The following is a 23,440-nucleotide window of genomic DNA, read 5'->3' on the forward strand; positions in this document are numbered from 1 at the left end:
CACTAAAAGCTTCTCGAGATCTATTTTGCATTGTCTAATCAGCCCATTTATTCTGCCCTCAAATCACTTGTCTTGAACAAGTCAGGTAGTGAAAGATTCTGTGCAGAGGGATCAAATGAAGTTACCAAAACTCTGAAGCACTTCACTCCTAACTGTAAAGAATCTTTTCTATAGATTTGCTTTATAACTCGAATTAAAAATTACTTTGCAACTTGTTTAAAAAAAACACTGGCCAAACGTCTCAGTAAATGTGGATGCTTAAAGATGCTTATCAGCCTTTTAAGAGCGTTTGTTCATGTGTTAATTCATTAATCCACACATGAAATGGCTTCTTACTCTAAAATCTGGTGTGCATTCATTCCCCATATGTGTCTGAAAGCTAAGTTCCACGCCACAATCTTCATAATTAAATTATGTGCTAGAAAGGGGGAGGCAGAAATTAGAATATCGCTGCGAATGAGATTTTGCTTAAAGGGCTAGAGTTGTACAACGCTGATGGAAACTCATTTTAGTATATCACGCTTGTTTTTCGTTATCACCATGACTTGTCAGTTTACAGCCCATGTCACCCCAACGTATTTCCAATAGACTAAAGGTTACTATATGCCACAAGAAAAAACAACTTTCTGGATTTCAGGTAAATTACCTTGGTCATGACAACTCTCATCACTGCAACCTGATGTAACCCAAACTTTGTCAGAAATACCACCAGACCCTGAAGGCAGATGGTAGTCCAAACACAGGACTTCGTTACCTGAACTGTTAACTTTTCCTTCTCTGTTGTAAACTACCTCATCTCCAGGAATCCCGCGCACTGCATACAGCAGCACTGTATGCTGTACACAGGGCACATCTGCCGCCCCCATGGCCGGTCAGTAACTTGCCGGGTCTTTTGCAACAACACCGTGCACTTCGGAGCCGCCCTGCTTCACACCAAGAAGGAATGGAATGAAGGGGAGGGAGAGAACTGCATGTTACCCCTGCTCCGGGACATCAGCAGGCAGCCTTGCCCGCGCTGATCATGAGTCTGTGTGGACAGCAAGTATCGCGACCTCCTCTAGGGAGGCGAGCAGCAGCAAAACGGCAAAAAGTAGAACGCAGGTCGGCCCAGCAGGACCCAGGAGGGGACCGACGACTGGCGGAGTCCCCAAGGGTGACCCTGGCCACTCCCGGCTGTCGGCATCTTCCTGCCTTGGCCACCCCTGCCTGCCGCGGCGCGGGGCATTACCTGGCTCCCCACGGCCCTGCGTTGCTGGCGACCCAGCCCCGGGCGGCTCTCTCCGCGCCCTAGGCCCCGTCGCGGCGGCACCGGGCTGCCCGGCTCCTCCGCGCTTGGCAATGGCGGCGGCCCCGCTCCCCACTCCCAGCTCCGCGCTCACTGGCTGCGCCGCTTCATGTGACCGAACAAAACCCTCCTCAGCACAGCCCTTTGTGTCCGGCCCGGCCGGGGCACCGGGAAGGCCGCTCGCCGGTTCAGGGCGGGGGTGAGAGATGACGGCAGGGACGGAGAGAGGCGACAAGAAGGGCCTTGAAACAGAGCGCCTCACCCGCCCTCTCTCCGCCGTGCCACCACCACCGCCGCCGCCGTCTCGGCCCGGCCACTTACCGCGGCGCGGGCGGCTGCGGCCGAGTCGCGATGCCGCACCAGGTCGGAGGCGACCGCCATGTTCCCCGATGCGGCAGGATAGAGGCAGAGCCACCTTCCCCGACAACCGCCGCTAGGGCGGCCGGCGCGGGTCGCCGCGCCCGCCTCAGACCACGCCGCCCCCACCCGGCGCCACGCGGAGCAGCGCGCGCGCGCGCGCGCGCACCCCCTTCCCTCCCCTCCCCTCCCGGCAGGGGATGCGGGGGGGAAGGCATTTAAAAAAAAAAAAAAAAAAAAAAAAGCATAACGGGAAACTCACGGGCTCGCCGGGGCCTGCGTCACGGCGGGGTTACGTCCTGCGTGCGGCACCATGACGTCATCGCGCAAAACGACCGACTCGGCCACTGCTTTCTCGCGCACACACACAACGCCCCACACACGCAGGCGTCCCGGGGGGTGGAGCACGCATGCGTGTGGCCTTTCCGCGCCAGCGCTGCCTGGCCCCCTCCCGCCGCTGGTACGTGCGCGGCCCGTTCGGCCACGCACGCCTGTGGTTGGCGGCCTCAGTTCAGTAGACCGGCTCCAACGAGTCGCTCCCTGCAGGCCTCTGACAGCAAAAAGGAAATGCCCCCTGCAGACGGGAGGACCATTTTATGAAAGTCCTTATCTCAGAAGGCGGACTGCCAGCGCGGTTGCTGCCCGTCCGGTACGGCCGCCTCTCACCTGCGCCACGGCGCTCAGTGCACTCGGGAGCGGAAACTCGAAGTGTCGTTTGGCTGGCGGTGCCTTTCCACAGAAAGTGGCAAACTAGGTCAAGTGCTGCAGGAGCTGTACAAAGGCGCTTGCCATGCTAGTGAGAAAAGCAGGCTCCTGCGACAAGCCGCGGCTGAGGAACGATGCGAGGACAGGAAACCTGAGACCAGAGAAGAGACCGGAGGACAGAGGAGACGGCCCGGGGATTGTCAGTCCACCTGAGTGGGGACGGGAAGGGGGAGGAAGCTATGAGGTGACACCGAGAAAGAACTATTTGTTCACTGCCATTTTTTCTTCAGATTAATGCTTCTCATGGCAAATCGCGATTTCAAGGGGCAGGGATTCAGGGGAAAATAGTAAATGCATAAAGTTGAGACTGCTTTAATAAACTACTTGGTGTTGGTTGTGTGGGGGTTTTTTTTTGTTGTTGTTGTTTGTTTGGTTGGTTGGTTTTTTCCCCCTTCGAATTGCTATGCCTGGAGAATTTCACCTTAGAGTGAGAATGTGATTAAGGCAACGTTAACAGGGGTGAGCACATGTCCCCGAGAGCTTGCTAAGACAGCTAAGATTTCAGGAGAGAGGAAAAGGGAAAACACAGCACATAAAATTCAAAAGGGAGGAATAGGTAGTGCCAAGGACTGTTAGTCATTCCAGCCTCTATTCCCAGAAAAGTATTGATGCAAATAACCACGTCTGTAAGTATATAGTAACTAATGAAGTGGTAAGTTATAGCCAACATAGCTTTGTCAAGAAAGTCCTATCAAGCCAAACTCCTCTCATGCTGTGACAGTATAATAGGAGTAGTGGCAAATCTGTATGCCTTAAGTGAGGCTTTTGACACCATGTCAGAGAACTCTTAATTAAGCAAGGAAACGACACATCATAATGAAATTACTCTGCAGTGGAGCAAAAGTACATCAGCAGTGCTTCACTGTGATAAACAGCAGGATATATTGAATACGGTTTCTGGGAAGTGGGTATGTCCTGTATTTGGTACCAAGCCTAATTATATGAATGACAGTACAGTTTACATTGATTGAACTTGCCAACAATGCCAAACTAGCAGAGCTGGAAGCATGTTGCAGGGCAAGAAAAGAATTCAAAACACTCTTGACAATTTGGTTGCAGAAATAGGATGCAATTGAATAAATACAATTGCCAGCTTAAGCGTTAAGCAGGAAAATAACAATTGCACAATTGCAGTAGTGGGAACTGAAACACCAGGTCTTCAGAAAATGGGTTGACGATCACAGTAGATCACAAACTGAACATGCATCAGCACTGTCACACCTCTGTGAAAAAAGCTGTAGTACTGAGAGATGTGTTAACAGAACTGTCATATCTAGGACATATGAAGAAATTACCATATTCAATGCTGTAAAGCCTCAGCTGTAATACTGTATTCAGATTTGGGCTATGCATTTCAGGATAATTTCCATTCAAAGAAGTCCAATAGAGGGAATATGAAGAAGTGTGCCTGAAAGAAATAATTTTTGAAAGACAAACCTAACTAAAAATCAGAATTCTTAGAATTTTTTAGTCTAGAGAAGAAAAGACTAGAGGGAGAAAAACATATTGTTCACTAAATCTATTGCAGACACTAAAATTTAATAGTTTCCAACTTCACCCAAAGAAATTTAGGTTAGACACTAGGAAAAGTTTTACTATTTATTATATGGACATACAAAACTGGCATATGTTCTCTAGAGGGTTCTGGAAGTGTTCTTAATATTTTTTAAGACTATGTTAAATACCTGTAAGTAGATGAGAAGCATTTGCTGTGAAACAATGGAGGCAGACTAAGCAATCATTGTTTTCAGCATTTAATATGTTGGTGTGATCTAATGCACAGGTGTACATATCCCACCTTTGGGAATCTTTGTCACATTACATTCTGTATAGCTGTGTGGTAACATATGCTCAGATAATTTGCTAATCTATAAACTTTCTATAGCCCTATAAACTCCACAGTTACAAACAATATGCTTGTTAGTGCTCATGTAACTACTGTGAATCAGGCTTTTGCTTTTCTTACTCTTTTTCCTGGCACCAGAGATTAGTTTTCCCCAGAATGCATTACAATTTTGGGTTTCTCTGGAGCTTGCCAGTTACCAAAAGGCAGTGTGAATGGTTTATGTTTTGGGATGGAGACCCACCAAACTCATCTCATTAGAAATAACTAAAAGACCTTAAATAGGCCAATTTTTAATCTCCACTGAGTTAGACTGAGTTCAAACTGATAGCCCACAGGAAGAAGGCTATGAATTTCATTAACAGTACCCTAAAGCACACAGTCCCCTAATGAGTGCTAATATTATTCGAGAATTAACCTTGTTTTCTGAAAAGATACATTTGTAAAATCAAGTTCTGATATTTTAGATCATCTACAGTTTTCCACTGCTCTTAAACACAAGAAGCATTATCATCCCATGCAATGCACAAACTTGTATGACTCTTGATTGTATGTGCTCTGTGTTAACCAAAATACAAACTGTGGTGGGTTGAAAATTCCCCACAACATTAAACTTGCCAGACCAGACCAGTTGGAAGCAAATGAAGCTGTATTTACAAACAAAACTACAATCTACAATGAAATGCAATGAATATGTACAAAATATATGGTATTTACAATATTGACAGGTATTTACAATTGATAAACAGCACAATAACCCCCCTGGCCAAAAACCAGGGGAGCTAATAGCTTCTCCACTCCCTGCCCCTCTCCCTTACCTCCCTGGACACAATGGGACAAGTGAAAGAGAAGAGAGACAATAGAACTTAGCCAAAATAATGCAGCCAAGGTCAAGCAAGTGCAGGGTCCTGCATCTGGGTCAAGGCAACCCCAGGCACAAATACAGGCTGGGCAATGACTGGCTGGAAAGTAGCCCTGAAGAGAGAGACTTGGGGGTGCTGGTGGACAAAAAGCTCAACATGAGCTCTCAGTGTGCACTTGCAGCCCGCAAAGCCAATCAGATCCTGGGCTGCATCAGGAGAAGTGTGGCTAGCAGGTCGAGGGAGGTGATCCTCCCCCTCTACTCAGCCCTGGTGAGACCCCACCTGGAGTACTGTGTCCAGTTCTGGAGCCCCTATTACAAGAGGGATGTGGAGGTGCTGGAACGTGTCCAGAGAAGGGCCACAAGGATGATCAGAGGGCTGGAGCACCTCTCCTATGAGGACAGACTGAAGGAGTTGGGGCTGTTCAGTCTGCAGAAGAGAAGGCTCCGAGGTGACCTAATTGTGGCCTTCCAGTATCTGAAAGGGGCCTACAGGAAGGCTGGGGAAGGACTTCTCAGGATCTCAGGTAGTGATAGGACTAGGGGGAATGGAATGAAGCTGGAGGTGGGGAGATTCAGGCTGGATGTGAGGAGGAGGTTCTTCACCATGAGAGTGATGAAACCCTGGAATGGGTTGTCCAGGGAGGTGGTCGAGGCCCTGTCCCTGGGGGTGTTTAAGAGCAGGCTGGATGAGGCTCTGTCCAGCCTGATCTAGTGTGGGGTGTCCCTGCCCATGGCAGGGGGGTTGGAACTAGATGATCCTTGTGGTCCCTTCCAACCCTGAATGAAACTATGAAACTAAGCAGAAGCAAGTTAGTGTCAGAGGGAGGAAACCAAAAGAGATAAAGTTTACCAAACTAATTCTTATGGTAGATATCTCTCCAGTGGGATTGTTTAGAGCTATCATTATTTTTCTTTTTATATCAAATAGTAATTTATTTACATTCTACCACTTCTGTTCCAGATCTGTGAAAATTTTTAAAGGTATAGCCTAAAACTACCACACAAACAATAAAAGCATGAAAAAAGGAAATATTAATACTACTTCTAAAGCTTCTCAAATAATATCATATATTTTATCATGCCAAATGATTTTAAGGTCATCACACTTATGTGTATTTTGTCCTCTAGCAGACAATTTTAATCTGTACTGTGCTCTCTAAAAAATGCACATAATCTGTGGATCCAAATTAAAATCCACATCTGGTGTGAATTCGTAGAGCTGCAACATTTCATCAGAATGGCAATGCAATAAAAGCTTATGCCTGATGGTGTCAGAACTCTTGTTTTGATTTCTAATTCCACCAGCTTTGCTACTATTAGACAATCTTAAAGGTCGCATGTTGGATTAAGAAAACTTAAGAAATACACACAAAAATTATGTAAAATTGGGATTGCATGAATAGAAATTTTAGGACCAGCCTCCAACAAGGCACTCTTAAGATCAGTGAAAGAATGTGTGCAGTCAGTAAAGGACAATACAATAAGATTCTTGAAAATTAAGCCAGATACTGCATAGTTGGCTTTTTGCTTCCAGGAATTCTGGCTGTGTCCTATATTACCTCTCCACCAGCACAGACACCAGCCTAATAGTGGTTAAACTAGCATTTGAAACCTCTTGAGAGAAGGTTGCTACCTAGTTCCTCTTGGTCTTCAACATGGTTATAAAAAGCTTAAACCAAGGCAGGATCTTTCATGTTAGCAGCAAAATATGATTAACTGAAACCAATTTATAAACTGTTTCTTCATATAAACATTTCTGTAGCTGAAGCTGCAGGGGGAGAGTCAGAGCAGGTCTAAGCTGAAGCATTTTGAATGAAAGAAGATTGCAAATGCCTCCTTGTAAAACGCACAGCAAAATCCCAAATGCCTAGAGGGAAAAACCTTCTAATGATAATTTCTTACATTTATATAGCACCTTTTATTCCCTAGGATCCCAAGCACTTCATTAACTCTATGCAAAAAGCTTCATCATGGAAATAGAGCCACTATATGCATCATTTTTTAAAATATTTCAGTTCAGTTGATACATTTCTTTCAAGAGCAAAATATTCTGCTTATCCTGTGCATAGCAACCAACAACAGATAAAGTCTAAATTATATCATTTTGAGTTGCAGAACAATTTAAGCCTATATGATTTTCAAAATAGTAGTGCACTCGTGTAATAGGGTATTTATTGCATTTATCCCATCCATTTTCACCCTGCATTTACTACTTTGATCTCATTTTTATACCCTAGCCTTTGGTAGAAAATTTTGTCTTCCACAACATTTTCAAAATGTAAATGATCCTTGATATCTGAATTTCAGACAAAAATGGATTTTATAGGGAAAAGTAGCATCTTTTATTAAATCCACTACTATAAAATGAAAAAGGTTGAGCAGTTTTTGAGCATCCAAGCCATAATGCTAGTATTTTTCAGATAAGATGGTTGTTTTAATAAATGTTCTTACATTTGACTATAGTTTGCCTTGTCTTTGCCGTTAGACCCTCCTAACTATAAAAACAAGGTCCTAGAAACATGAGGTGAAAGCTATCTGTATACTATTGCTCAACCTGCCACAGAGATTTTGTTTTCATCCTACACAGAAGTTTCTGGTGTCTTGGCCTTTCTTAAAAAGATACAGTACTCATTTCACCAATATGAAAAAAATCCAGCATTTCCACTCACATTTTGTAAGAATGGGAGCGGTTTGATTTATTCCAATATTGTAAAAATGGAAAAGAGGAAAAATTACTTTGTGGTGTTGTTTGAGCTCTTGATTCATATTTTGTTGCCGGCATGTTTCACAGACTCTTTTGAAATACAGTTGTCAATGTTAATTAAAAAGAAATGTCTATTTTTCAGACAGAACAAAAAATCTACTATATTTAGTCTCTGCTAGAATTCAAGACATTCTAGTAATCTTTTCCAGTATCATTTTTAGGATTGCCTGTAAAAAGTTAAGAGAACAGTAAGAATGTACAGGTAAAAATAAAGGCATTAGTCATTTAAACCTGTGGTTCTCTTACCAGTGATCGCAAGATAAGCTTAGTCTGGAAACTCAGGGATATTTAGAAACTCTGCCTAGGAAAATACTACTGCTTGCCACCGTTCATTGCCTTTAGAACTGTTATACTCTTGCAAGTGTTTTAAGTCTCCCAGCTAGGGTAAGATTTCCCACATCACATAATAAAAGACAACTGGCACTCTGTTTTCCCATTGCCAGGCTTCTGCCCATAGGCACCATTGTGTCTGTTGCTTAGACCTGTTTCCCTCACTCGACCTGCACTAACAGTTACAAAATCGTTTTTGCCAGGAGGGCAGAGGCTCCATATCCAGCCTCCCACAGTTGTCTCCAGTTTTCAGTCTCACCACTAAGAAGTGTTTCTGTCATCTGTCAGTGATCAGAGAGGAGCCAGCTGTGGGGCAGCACTCTGCCTGGCACACGAGGCTCCATTCTTAGCTGCTCCTCAGGTACCACCATGGTAAACATTATCAATGAACAAATCCTGTATTAGTTATCAACAGTAATTAATAAACCTTGGTCTTTATGCTTATTTTATTTTATCTTGTGTTATCCTAATTCATCCCATCTTTGTTCCCTTTGGGAGGATCTGACATCCCTCTTCTCATGTCAGAGTTACTGAGCTCAAGTCTGGCAGAATTCAAAGACCACAAGAAAGCAGGTAAGTGTAGGAAAATACCACCATATATTATAGCATTGACCTTCTTAAAAGCTACAATGTATTGCCTTGGAGGGTTGCCATTTGCATTATTCACAGGAAGTATTAACATATGAAAATACATTGTGAGCAACAAAACCACAACAAATTTCTTCCTGAGTCTGTTGATAAATTATAATTTAGTGGGAGAGAAAGAAAGCTGTGTTGATAAACTGGCATTCAACAGATGATGAATGCATATATACAGATATATACCTAGATATAACAGGTATAAACTAACATAGCTCTGCTTAACCCAGCCTGGTAATTCAGATTACATTAGAGTGCCAAAAATGACATGCAGGGAGAAGATGACGATAGCAGTTTCAAGCTCCCTGTCCAGGTGTCACACTGCTAACCTTAACATATCCCTGCAGAGGACAGGGCATAAAAAAGCCCAGCTCCTACCACTCCTGATCACATGCTACACTTTTGCTGTGATTATCCTATGCAACAAGGCATTACCAATGGGAAGGAAATTGCACTAGACCTGTAGAGTGCCATGTTCTGGTCTCCTTCTACTTATGTCACACTCCTCCCTAAACTCACTTCTGTGATTAACATTAGAGTCACACCCATATCTACAGCATATATTCAAGACCTCAGTAATGTTAGCATGGGCAATTAGTGGCAGTAGTCTTTCCAGGCACACTCCATCTCCAAATTTGTGACTTCTGTTCCAGTGAGGGGCACAGGTAGCACAGCATGGGAAAGTTACCTCCCTCATCCAGACACCATTTCAACACCCTTACAAAAAGGAAAAGGTTTTGGCAGCCAGCCCCCACCATTTCTGTATTTAAAGCTCATCTGGCTAGATGGAAGTCAGGGCAAAGGCCAAAGTGAAGACATCTTCACCAAAACCTTTTGCCTTTAGAAGAAAGTGCCATACATTTTAGCAGCACTTGAAAAATCAACAGTATCTCCCACTAGTCAATGTCACTGCCAGTGCATTAGTGTAACTACATACCAGGCAGGATTTCAAACTGCCTTCTTTTCCCCACAACTTCCTATTGTTCTGCCCAGTAGGCAGTGTTAACGTCAGCATTGTGATTTCTTTCATTAAGCCAGATGGTCATACACCCTCTCGTTCTAATGCCTGACACAAACAATTATGTAAATCTTTATGTTTGTTTGTGTGTTTGTAAAGCACCACAGGTTTGTGGATGGGAAGACATAATAATCATATTTTTAAAGTAAAGACAGCAAAATAAGCACTTTATTACTATTAATGTGGAAGTGCTGAGGAGCTTATTTTGTGTTTAGGTAAGATCACAGAACCAGAAAGTCTTATTGATATGCCATACCTTCAGTTTGTTTCTTAATTGTAAGGGGTTTGGTTTTGATCAAGACAATTAATTATGAATATAGCTGAGTTCTCTAACATCAGAAATAAAGCTTTAAAAAAACCAAAATAATTTCTAGAGTATGTTGTACAGTATAGATAAGTATATAACTTCAGGACATGAAAACAGACGTTGTTGTAATTGGATCCTGAAATGAAGGGGAGAAACAAAACTGTCATAGTTTTACACAGCCTTAGAGTTAATATGCAATTTTGGAAAACTATTTGCTAGAGTCTGTGACTGTACAGAATCTGTAGAGGGTACAGCACCTTCACAAAAATTAAAAGAAGAAGTTACAACCTTCAGTTATTACAATGTTAGTTATATGCCAACAGAGAAGAAGCATTTTCAGCTTGGCCACATTCATTACCAACTCATCTGCCAAAAGGTACCTTCAATGCAATGATCAAAGCTACATTAAAACTTCTGCTTCTCTCTTGTTCATCCTGCTTAAACTCTCAGATGAATTATTTTGAATAGCAGTTCATTTGCCATCATCCCATTCATGAAAGACTGTCTTAGGTTTGGGATTTGCAGGCAGAGCCTGTGTTACAACTCTGCTGCTTTTAGTGTGAAGCTCATAGGAACATAGAATGTCTCATTATAAGCTCAGTGAAATAGTTGCAAAGACTTTAATGAGCTTTCAACCAGGCTGAAAGGAAGAAAATTGTGGCACTAATTTTCCTAGTAATAGAAATCTAAATATTTAAAAGAACTGTAAAATACTTATTTCAGTATCATGGAATGCATGCTGAGTAGAGGTTTCTCAGACAAAAGAAAGAAGAAACTTAGAATGGTTATGTTCACTTTTACAATTTGTCCCAGTTTCACAGCCCTTGCCTTTGGTGGTTTACAGAAATGTGTTCATAGGTCAGTGTGTGGAAATGGACTCATGTAAGACTGGAATGTTATTTCCAGTTAGGCCATGCAGATAATTCAGAGTAAAAATGGGGTATGGTAAAAGCAGAAATAGTCACTAGAGTAGTTTCAGTTTGGGAATTTCAGCGAAAGAAACTGTATCTGAATACTCTAAGGAAGCACTCAAATCTACTAGTGTATGAGATGTGTTTCTCTAATTTCATCCTAAGTATATTAAAATTCCTTTTTAAGAAGGTATGTGAATTGTTGTTCAAGTATATCTGTGGCTTTGAGTTACCATGTTTATATTCTGCTTTAAAACAGCAGAACAATTTTTACTTACTCTGTGCAAAAGCAAATCCTGATTTTGAATGCTAACAGGAGCCACATAATGGCGGTTTAATATTTCATGTAGATGTCTTAATCAGCAAGTCATTTAACCCAATCAGTGTAAGACAGAGAGTACTTTTAAAAGAAGTATCCCATTTACAAATAAGCAATAACCATGTTTTGGTCACATTTTATCAATTACATGTTCTATAAGAGGAGGGTATCATTACATTTGTGGTGGTACATTAGGAAGCACTGCTTTTCACAATGACTGTTAAAATGGTACATGCTGAGGAAAACTGTGCTTATTAGGATTGATTTAAGACAGTGGGTACTCACTAAGCATGAATTGTATATGATTACTTTCCTAGTTAATGCATTCTTTAGTTTATATCATTCTTTAAAAAGAAATAATTATACCTTGAGAATTCTTTCTTTTCCTGACAGAGTTGACAGAATTTAAATTCCTGGCCCAGGGAAGCAGAACAGCAGCTCAAGGCATGCAGCACTCCCGTGCTGCAGCAGGACAGTGCAGTGGGCAGTTCAAGCCAGCAAGCACTGTGAGGAACAGCAGACAGAGCCAGCAGATCAATAGCTGGCTCTGAGCCTGGTGTCACCTACAGGACATTGAGTTCTTTAATAATGGGTTAATTTACAGGACACCAGGCAACAGACAGGATATACCTGTCACAAAGGTGGAAAAGGATCCTAGCTCAGGAACTAGCAGGGCTCATTGAAAGAGCTTTAAACTAGATTTGAAGGATAAAGGGCACAAACCTGGGCTTGATAGAGAAAAGCCTGGGGGCAGCATACCAATGTTCTGAGGAGGGTGTGCTAAAGAGGTCTGTTGGTCTGCCATTTCAGCAGAGGCAGGCAATAAAGACCCACACAGCAACAGACACAAGGGTTATTGATGGGTTAGTAACCACAGGAGCACCTGAAAATAGTCAAGCAGGAATTAGAAGTTCTCCCTGCAGAAAGGTGGTAGGACCTTTAGACCAACCATCTACACTAATGCATGCAGCATGGGAAATGAATAGGAGGAACTGGAAGCCGTTGTGCATCAGGAAAACTATGACAGAATGGCCATCACAGAGACACAGTGGGACATCTCACACAACTGGAGTGTTGCAATCAGTGGCTACAAACTCTTCAGAAGGGATAGGCGAGGATGGAGAGGTAATGGGGTAGTTTGATTGTCTTGAGCTTAATGATGGTGACAGTAGGGTTGAGTGCTTATGGGAAGGCCAACAAGGCAGATACTGTGGTGGCAGTCTGTTATAGATCACACAATCAAGATGAAGAGACAGATAAAATATTCCATCTGGGGCACAGCAGTCACATCTTGTTGGGGCCTGTTCTCTTTAATATCTTCATGAATAATCTGGATGAGGGGACTGAGTGCACCTTCGGAAAATTTGCACACTAAGTTGGGAGGGAGAATTGATCTGCTTGAGGGAAGGAAGGCTCTACAAAGGGACCTGGTCAGACTGGATCATTGGTCTAAGGCCAACTGTATGGGCTTCAACAAGGCCAAGTGCTAGATCTTCCACTTGGGTCACAACAACCCCCTGTAACACTACAGGCTTGGGAAGAGTCGCTGGAAAGCTGCCCTGTAAAGAAAGATGTGGGAGCACTGATCAGCCACTAGCTGAACATGAGCTGGCACTGTGCTCAGGTAGCCAAGGTAGCCAACAGCATCCTAGCCTATATCAGGAATAGTGTGACAAGCAGGACTAGGGAAGTGATTGTTTCCCTGTACTCAGCACTGGTGAAGCCACGCCTTGAGTAGTGCGTTCAGTTTTGGGGCCCTCACTACAAGAAAGACATTGAGGTGCTGGAGCAGCTCCAGAGAAGGGCAATAAAGCTGGTGAAGGGTCTGAAGAACAGCTATGGAAAGTGGGCTTGTATAGTCTGGAGAAAAGGAAGTTCAGGAGAGATCTTCTCAGTCTGTACAACGGCCTGAAAGGAGGTTGGAGCCAGGTGGGTGTCAGTCTCTTCTCCCTAGTAACAAGTGATAGGTTGAGAGGAAACGGATTCAAGTTGTACCAAGGAAGGTTCAGACTGGGCATTACAAGAAACTTCTTCACTGAAAGGATTATCAAATACTGGAATAGGCGCCCCAGGAAGGTGGTTGAATCACCACCCCTGGAGATGTCCAAAAGATGCATAGATGTATCACCAGGGACACGATTTAGCACCATACTTGGCATATCTGTACAGCAGAGCAAATGGGGCACAGCTATCACACGGCATCAGCAGAATCCCATGAAAGGCCTTTCTAGTACTCGTGGTATCAGTGCATTTCTACCACATACCCCTACCTCTATGGAAAGAGCCTTCACCAGTTGCCACCCTTCTGATCTTGCTGCAGCAAACATTCTGTTAATCCCTTCCCTGGGCAAACAGCACCTCTGTGGTCTCTCAGTCCATTCTGTGATGACCCACTGCAATGGTGCGGTCCCAGAGAAGCAGGCGGGAGGGGGAAAGCAGTGGGGGAGCACTAAAACTGTAACAGCCACTGAAGCCGTCGCTTAAGAAAAAGATGTTGTGGTGCTCTATTTTACTCCACAGACAATACAGAGAAGGGGATCACCCTTCCTTCTGGGAAGGAATGTGGCTGATCCTCATTTGTGTATGGGAAGATTGAGTAAGCCAAAGTACTTGCAGATGACAGCCCAGGGCCAGGTGGAGGGGCCTGAGGTGGTAATGAGGGCACATCACTGCGAACCAGAGGGCTGCATGGCCAGATGGTGCTGAACAGGTCTGAGCAGGTATGGCATGAGTACAGGTGCAGAGCTGCAGTGAAGGGCCAAGCCATATGGCTGTGTTGGACAAGTATAGCAATGCTCCAGGGAAAGGCACTGAAGAATGGAGATGATCCAGACTATATGTAGAGTGGAGCAGGGGAACAAAGAAAGTTTCTAAGGAAATCTCCCCACAGCATCCTGGCCAGAGCACTCCCAGGGAGCCCCAAAGGGCATACAATGCTCAGGCAGGAGAGTCTTAATGGTGGCACAGAAGCCCTTCTACTTGACAGGAGGACAAAGCTAGCTGGCCTCCCTGCATTTGGCAGTTCTTTTATTCTGAGTGAGATGAGTGTGTTTTCCTTGCAGGGAGACTGACTGAACAAATCCCATTTCCCAGTAGGAGCAGGAAAATTAAATGGCTTGGGGAGTTCCCTACTGCTTATTTGAAATGCTATGTGAGTGATTACCTGTGCACCTAAAAGGAAAAATAAGCCAGTATAAAACATAGTATGTATCAATGTCAATTACAATGCATCCCAACCACAGGATCCTTTCTCCCAAAGGTTATACAATTTTCAAAAACATGCCTTTGAGGCTGTGAATGGTGAACAAAAATAATCTCAAGTCCCGTATTTCATTTAATGTAGAAACTTTTTCTCTGCTTCTTTTACACTGTACTGGGTTTGAAGAGACTATGGGAATAGGTACTATCATGAAAGAGCTTGCAGAAGAATCCAAAATTTCTCCTTATTTTTTACAGTACTTCAATGAAACTGTAAGTGTAAGAGGGCTGGCTTGGTCATAGAATCATAGAATGCAGTTGGTTGGAGAAGACTTTCAGAGGTCATCTAGTCCAACCCCCCACCCCCAGCTACAGCAAGTTGCCCCATCAAGGCCTGATTTTGAATGTCCCAGGGATGGGGTCTCCACCACCTCTGTCAGCAACCTATTCCACTTTCCACCACCCTCACAGTAAAGACCTTCTTCCTAATGTCCAATATAAATCTACTCTCCTCTAGTTTAAAACCATTGCCCCTTGTCCTTTTGCTACATGCCCTTGTAAACAGTCCCTCCCCAGCTTTCTTGTAGGCCCCCTTCAGATTGTTCACTCTGATTTACGTGAATATTATTTTGATTTTTATTTTACTACTATTTAAAAGCACTTGCTAGATAGAAGTTCCCACAGCTGTTTGGTCACGTAACAACAGACAGACTCTAATATCTCATGCATGGCACTCAGCATGGTGTGTCAGAAAAAAGGCCCTAAACCTGCTCTTGCATTCTAATAAGTGTGTATGTCACTTTGTAGGAGATCCAAATCCTGTCCAAATTCTGCAAAGTCTAATAGAACAACAGTTGCCAAATGACAAAACCTATCAGAAGAAACACAGTAAAAAGGCTCATCTTTGTTTCTGATCTTCACAGCTTCAGTACAGGCAAGATAAATGTCAAGGTTTCCAAAATAAAGCCAGTTAACCACTGTAACTGCTATTAAAATATAAACAAGGACATAAAAACAGAGATGTTGGAAGCTAGGATATGAACATTTGAAACAACATCTATGTATACAATTAGAGTTTTGTTAACATCATCTGCTGCTGAAGCTGTGCAGCTCCACTGGCTGCCACTGTGCTGAGAACAGAGACATAGACCTCTGGGGCCCACAGCATCTAACCAGCAATGGGGAATCCCCAAAGTAAAATGTTTGTGCACTGATGCTGTGGTGTGGTGGGAGGAGAAAAGGGACTACAGAGAGGTGTAGCTTCCTCCTCTTTACTGTCATGCAGGACACACATTACCCAAGGAAGTAGCAAAAGTACCTTAATTGTATGTGAATTTGAGTAAGTCCCCGGAGGTGTTCAAAAGACGTGTGGACTGGGTACTTCGGGACATGGTTTAATGGCCATGGTGGTCTTAAGACAGGTGGATTTGATGGTCTTTTCCAACCAAAACAATTCTATGACTCTATGATCCTTCTCAGTAACTCCTCATCTTAGTTCAGGCAAGCAAGCTAGTTGTTTTAAAAGCTCTGCCAACATGCACTGGTAGCTGAAACCAGGGCAAATCGCTTGGATGATGATAAAGAAGAGAACTTAATGGGCATTGGTAAGTGTGTTTAAAATATCACCATTTTTCTTGTATAGACACAGCTGTTGAATAAATGCACTGTTTAGCACTGATCATCGATATGACAAGGTAAATGAAGATGACACATTCCTAAGAAAGAATTATGGTTCTGCCTATACACAAAAAATGGATCCATTCAATTTAATCAGTAAAGAAATGGATGCAGCACAGCCAACACAGACACAAAATGTAAAAATGACATTGCATACATCTATTTAAGACTGAGCATTTTAGCAACCTTCTTTTCAGTAGGTACTATGCTAGCTTTTTTTCTCTGAACACAACATATAATGATCAAGATTCTGGATATGAAGACGACGACTGTGATCCATGACCCCTAGAGCCCATGCTCATCTTTTGGGAGCTGCTAGAAGAAGCCAAGCAAGATTGCTCATCTGCAGAATTGGACTGAAGAACAATACAAGATGTTGCTATCTGGGAGAGGGTAGGAGGTCTCTGCAGAGGGACCTTGACAGGCTGGGCAGATGGGCAGAGTCCAATGGTGTGAGATTTAACACATCCAAGTGCCGGGTTCTACACATTGGCCACAACAGCCCCATGCAGTGCTACAGGCTGGGGTCAGAGTAGCTGGAGAGCAGCCAGGCAGAAAGGGACCTGGGGGTACTGGTAGATAGTAGGCCGAACATGAGCCAGCAGTGTGCCCAGCTGGCCAAGAAGGCCAATGGCATCCTGGCCTGTACCAGGAACAGTGTGGCCAGCAGGAGCAGGGAGGTCATTCTGCCCCTGTACTCAGCACTGGTTAGGCCACACCTTGAGTCCTGTGTCTAGTTCTGGGCCCCTCAGTTTAGGAAAGATGTTAACTTGCTGGAATGTGTCCAGAGAAGGGCAACAAAGCTGGGGAGGGGTTTGGAGCACAAGCCCTATGAGAAGAGGCTGAGGAAGCTGAGGTTGCTTAGCCTGGACAAGAGGAGGCTCAGGGCAGACATTACTGCTGTCTACAAATACCTGAAGGGATGTTGTAGCAAGGTGGGGGTTAGTCTCTTCTCCTAGGCAACCAGCACCAGAACAAGAGGATACAGTCTCAAGTTGCACTAGGGGAGGTTTAGGCTGGATGATAGGAAGAAGTTCTTCATAGAAAGAGTGATTGGCCATTGGAATGGGCTGCCCAGGGAGGTGGTGGAGTCACCATCACTGGAGGTGTTTAGGAAGAGACGGGATGGGGTGCTTGGTGCCATGGTTTAGTTGATTAGATGGTGTTGGATGATAGGTTGGACTCGATCTCAAAGGTCTCTTCCAACCTTGTTAATTCTATTCTATTCTGTTCTAACTACTGGTCTATTCCTGGTGCTTCAGTTATGCAAAATAAATACACTAATTAATTAATGTCATTAAACAACTGCAGTGTTGTACATACATTGCACTTGAACCTAATAAATGATGACAATTCATTTTTTCAGCTTTATGACAATACTTCTGTGGTAAATATTTCTACAAATACTAAAAGTAAGATATAAAAAGCAGAAGTCTGTACACTATAAACTGCCACGAAACTGAAGACTTGTCAAACCAAAATGAGCTATAAAACCAGTAATATTCAGGCAATGTCACTCTCATTAAACACCTAATGATGCCACAGGCATTTTAGTGGCCAAATGCTCATGAGGAATTAGGAGGGAAAAAAACCACAAAACCTACAACAAAAAAAACCCTGCCCCTAAAAGTGCTTGCCAAGCTGTTTGTACATTCTGCCACAGGCGGTTTCTTGAAAAAGATGGAGATTTAAATGGAGACAGTCAGTGACTATTAGATGCCCATGATGGTGAAAGCAAGCAGAAGAGCTGATGCTTGAGATTAAGGGCTTCATTTTGCTTTCAGTTGTGTTTTGCCTGTGTCAACATTTCATAGTATTTAAATGAATCTGTTACATAAGGCATTTCTCCTGTCTGTGCTGCTGAGCAGCCATATTCTCCTTTCTGGTATGGATTGTCTTGGGAAACTTGCCAAGCTGTGACAGAGCAGCGCATAAAAGGAAATCATGTTCATAAGCTGGGGGTGGGGAAAGCTGCAGGTGAACAGATTCAGTGCAGCAACATATGTACAGTCTCCTGTCTCAAAAATCCAGGGTTTACTTCAGATGGGAGCCACAATACTTCTTTTTTTAAAAGAGCACACCGGGCTGCTAGAGACCCCAAGCCATCCCATTCCCTTGCTCCTGGGAGGGTGTGGCATGGTGCAATACAGTGGCTCAACACTGCACTGGCTGATCAGAAGAATGAACATGTATTTCTTCTTAAGATGCTAGAAAAGCCACATTAAGTTCTGAAGTCTATTCCTGACATGTGCCAAATACCTCCTTCAGACTTAGGAAGGATCTGGACCTTTTAATTAAGAACAGAGGGAAATTAGGGTGGACCCAGCCTCTTGTAGGAGTTAAGTTATTACCTGCCTGCCAGGACCTGCCTGAAAGGCATTTCCTATGGAATTCAGTGAATTATCTCCTTGTTAATATTTATTATTTTATTTACTAATACTCAAGCTCTCAAGTAGTTGTTGGCCTTTAATCTCTAGACCTGAAAGTGCTTTACAAAGGGGAGCATTATCAACAAAGGAACACAGACATTTACATTTGGCTTTGTCATGTAAAGAGCATCTCAGTTCACCTGTAAAAGCATATTTGCCAGTTGAGCTTTACTCTGGTCACCCGCCCAGGAAACAATCTCCAAATCCTAAATGACTGGGGGCAAAGGAAGGGATTTTCAGCTGAAAACAAACAACTGTAGGGGATTGGGCAATCCTGCACAATGCTGCACCTAGCTGGAAGATGTGGAGGTCAGAGACCCAGCTTGAAGTCTACAACACTGGAGCAACCTCCAAGCATCTCTAGATCAGACCAGGGTTCATTATTACAAGGCACGGGATTACAGCACTGAGTGCTTTTAATTGCTCCTTCCCTGAAGAAAATATTTACTATCCTTTTGCCATCTTTGGTTGTTATAGTAAAAGGCAAGTGAAGAAACGTGCTTGGGTTGATACATTCTTGGGCAGATTTGCACTGCATACAGACTAGAATTTTTCATCTTAATGACCTGCAGCTGAAACACATGTTTTGCTTTAGTGTTTTAAAGCACTTCACAAAACTTAGCACTAATTTATTCTTTCACAGTGCAAGGAAAAAAAGAAGTTTGGTATCGTTACTCACATAACAGAACAATGTGAAAAATGGAAACAGATGTTTCTCATTTAAGCATGAATAAGAAGGAAGTGAAAGGAAAAAAGTTGATGTAGTAGTAGTTATTAAGAGAAATATGATGGCTTGGTTAAGTCAAGACAATTTCTTATGGATCCCCTGTCAATCCTCAAAGATCTTTCTAACAACTCGGTCCCTGATTTGGCAAGCACATGGAAGTGATTAACTTCAGCTGTGGAGGCTGTCGGAGGCTGTCCTGCATGCTTCATTTATTGTATTTTTAAAAGCTGTATAGCCAAATGAGTACTTTACAGTTAGAAGTTGAGGAATCAACAGCATTGTTCCTGTAGACAGTAAAGCACTGACTGTTTTCACAAACTTCAGACACCTACATTTGAATATCAGAATAGAAATAAAGTCAGACTGAAAATACATTGTTTCCTGAAACACAAAGAAGTGGTTTAATTTTACTGCAGCACAGACAAGAGCGTTGTGAGGCCCAAAAGCAGCAACCAGGGACCCACTACATGTGCCACACTGAGAGCCCCAGCTTTCCCTGACACCTGGAAGGAAGGACCTGATCTGCTTTGGCAACTGCTTCTCATTCCTCCCTGTCCCATCAGAAGGAAAACTCCCAACTTCAGCTGCAGGGCCTTTTCCAGTAAAAATCTTTCAGGAACCTCCAGTGCCATAGGATTCACCGAGGGAAATGCAACCAACACGGAATTTGGGTGCAGACCAAAGACCTCATCTTTCATTGTTAGTACTACTTCTTGTCTTAGGCTTTTGGAAGACAAAGGATCCAAGCAGGGCAGTGCAGACCATGAGGTTTAGACAAGATTGTTACCCTCTCTCCAGAGGGCAGAGACCTGTCCCTGCCCTAGAGTCATCCTACTCCAGTTTCCACAAGTTTCCAAGGTGCCCTAGGGCTCACGTGTGTGGAAGACAGGACAGATCTACCCCACCAACACTCACTATCAGGAGAAAGATCCCTGCCACAGGAGAATCTTCCTGCCAATTCCATCTCACAAAGCAGCTGCTCAGTTTTCAATCTTTGTTATTCCTGAGAAAATTATGCTCTTTCCAGCCCCACTGAATAACTTCTTGTCTATCTCTACCAACACATAGCTAGGTTGCCTTGGAAAGGGCAGAATAACTGGCAGAAGTGTAACTACTCATGATGTTCCCAAAAAGGAGGAAAAGCAAAAGAAATGTTCAGATTCCCTGTGGATTACAGCAGTATAAAATTCCTTTTACAGAGGACTTCTTAGAAAGAAAAATTTTAAATTAGGCTTCAAATCCTCTTGTTTGAGTTTTAAGGCCAATACTTCAGTTATAGGAAACTCTCCCTTTCCACTCAGCATTTTTAATATGAAAGTAACATTTCTGAAATTGTCCGTGATTGTTGCTGGGAGAGATTTGCCCCTACGTGCAGTCCACAGACTGTGCATGCAGAATTAATAATCTCATTAACATTGCTATATGCAAATGCTCCCAGGATACAAAGAGAAATTTGTATTTCAGATTAATATTTTATGGGAATTTTGTGTATACACGATAAATGAATAAATGGAGGGACACAAGGGGACATGAAGAACATGTGCATCATGTGTGAGAAGTGCTTTAATTCTTAAATGTTTGCAATGGCCACAAGATGGTTAAGGAACAAAAAGATTTACTGTAATTACATAAGAGAGAATAAGAAAAAAAAGGAAAATAAAAAAAAAAAAGAGAGAGATCAAGGGAACCATTTTGTTTTATAGTTTATTCAACTGCAGAGCTGGCTTGAGAGGTTCTCCAAACCCTCCTGCCCTGATCCTTTCCACCCTATTTGCCTTCCCATTACCATCCTTCTAATTCTGCCAACTGAGCCCTTTGCATATTCAAGCTTTAAACCAGCTCTAATGACAGCATGGAACCACAGCCTTAGTCTGCTTGCTCTCATTCATTTTCAGCTGCTACATAATGAGGGTCAATACCATACAAAATCTCAGCACCAATACAGTGCTGTGGATGCTTTATTTAGAATAAACCTTTATTTAGAATAAACCAAACCAGGTTGGAAGAGACCTTCAAGATCATCGCGCTAAAAACCCAGGCACATCAGGGAGACTGAGAACAGGTCTCAGAATCTGAGGGTTAAAAAGGATAGTTATTTGGAGAGAACTACCACTGGTTACCCACTGTTTTGGCTTCTGGGTCACCCCCTTTACCACCTCTCTAGCTATCCTTACTCCATTGCAGTTTTATTGCTACTCTGGAGTGACATGAAGCTCTCTCATGCCTTACCTATAAGAAATGTAATATTGTATTTGTCCAAAAACCTACATGAGTAAAAGAAGATCCCTGAGGGGATATTATTAACTGCCTGCTACTTATCACTGATGGTTATTCTCTGAGACAACTCTCCTGTTTAATCTTTATGCTCTCGACAATAACCCTTCTCTCTTTTTGATCAAGTGTTTAATTTTCTTGAAAGATTTTCTGTGACTTTAGCTATTATTGAAGAGGATTTTAATTTTACCCCAACTCTTTAATGGCTAAATCTTGCATATCCACTATTTCAAATAGGGGTATTTCAGTTACTCTAAGTAAATAGTTCAAGGATTTGGTTTTGATAGGTAGCTGGAAAATTTCAAATCAAAACAAAATTGAAATTGCAGTTTCTTTTCCACTTCAGAATAGAGTTTTTAGTCTTCCTGAATGACCTGTCAGTGTATTAGAATGAGAAATGGGTAATGCTAGACTGCTACAGAGCATACTCCAATGTCAGCAGAGCTTCATCAGCATGAGTGGCAGCCCTGTATGGGAATTCAGTTAGCTGGTTATTTCATCTGCAGATGATCAAAGATAAACAAGATAAAAAAGACAAACAAAGGAAAATGCTGATGTACATTCCTAGTCTCCATAGGCAATACAATTGCTAAATTTCCTCTAATTGTTTATAGTAGAACTTTAAAGCATGATAGGAGAAAAAAAAATTAAAAATCAGTAGAGATTCAGCAGAGAGCAAAGCTGAGAAAACCTTGAAACCTCTTGCTTTCCCTTCTCACAAGCATTCTCAATCCTTCCTCATTGTCATCTCCACAGCCCTGTGGAAGTCCAGATCATGAGTAAATATATGGTAAGATAATAGTTACATTTAGCACATCCCATGGAGTAAGGAAGGACTGTACCATAGGACTGAGAGGTCTTTTTTAGGAGGCTTGTTTTGTTATGTCATACTGGGCACTCCAACTTCCAATGACCTTGTTGTCCATGATAACTACAACATTTTACAACGGTCCCCAGTTCTGAACCCAAATTTGGCTTATGATTTTACAGCTGTCATTTGTATCCCCAATATTAGCTAATTGTCTACTTGTCCAAATTAAACATGTAAGTGGAAGCATGGAGTCTTGATCTGCTCCCTCCTCTGCAGCTGCTTTCTTTTCCTGGTTCCCAAGTTCAAATTGGGAACTCAGAACTTCTGCCTTACAGCCTGAAGGAAAAATGGTCATTCACTCATCTTCCTTGCCCCTTTTCCACAAGAAGCCATCCTTACTGTTACCCTCCCTCCCAGCATGGGCTTGCTTACAGGATTCAATCAGAGAGGTGCCAGGAGCTCTGCAGGACACACAGCTGCTCCATGACCAGGAATTCAGGTGAGGAAAAGATTCAAGTGAAAATGAGCAGGCAGAAAGCCTACTTAGCAGACACCAGAATATACAGATATGAATGTATACATCTAAGCCTTAAGCTGCCCCATTTATTAAAAAACCATGTTGAAATAGTCCCCTGTTTCTCGAGAAAGTTACTAGGGTTAATAAATGAATTATACTTACATAACACCATACTGTCAGAAAGATCTTTCCCTAAATGAACATTTTCAAGTATTTCAGCTGATGACAGAAATTAATTTCATAAACAGGTACAACACAGACTACAAACAGTGACTGAAAATCTCAAAATGATCCCCTTAAGATTAATCCAATTCTGCAAAATCTTTTAAAGTATTTATTTCTGGTTGCATTTCTGTTGAGGCAGTTTGACTCGGCAGTCGCCTTTGCATTTCAGCATCTGATGC

General features: G+C 42.8%; 1 protein-coding gene across 13 annotated transcripts in view; it reads right to left on the reverse strand.

Moving 5' to 3' along the window:
* ZNF644 (zinc finger protein 644) overlaps positions 1-23,440 on the reverse strand; it is an 82,238-nt gene that overhangs the window by 51,490 nt on the left and 7,308 nt on the right. For 5 of the 13 annotated variants that reach the window (XM_068141240.1, XM_068141228.1, XM_068141232.1 and 2 more), the window contains exon 1: positions 1,607-1,796. The exons of 2 other annotated variants lie outside the window; for them this stretch is intronic. Coding sequence is in view for 2 of the 11 variants with exons in the window: in XM_068141227.1 (XP_067997328.1) it covers positions 1,905-1,957 (53 nt within the window). In the remaining 9 variants the exon portion in view is untranslated. Of the gene's footprint in view, positions 1-1,228; positions 1,561-1,606; positions 1,797-1,904; positions 1,976-23,440 lie in introns of those variants that run through there. 6 more of the 13 variants (XM_068141229.1, XM_068141236.1, XM_068141234.1 and 3 more) reach the window with 4 other exon arrangements.

Source organism: Melanerpes formicivorus, unplaced genomic scaffold (assembly GCF_026170545.1).
Source record: "Melanerpes formicivorus ecotype bairdi unplaced genomic scaffold, bMelFor1.0.p_v2 SCAF_7, whole genome shotgun sequence".
Taxonomy (NCBI): domain Eukaryota; kingdom Metazoa; phylum Chordata; class Aves; order Piciformes; family Picidae; genus Melanerpes; species Melanerpes formicivorus.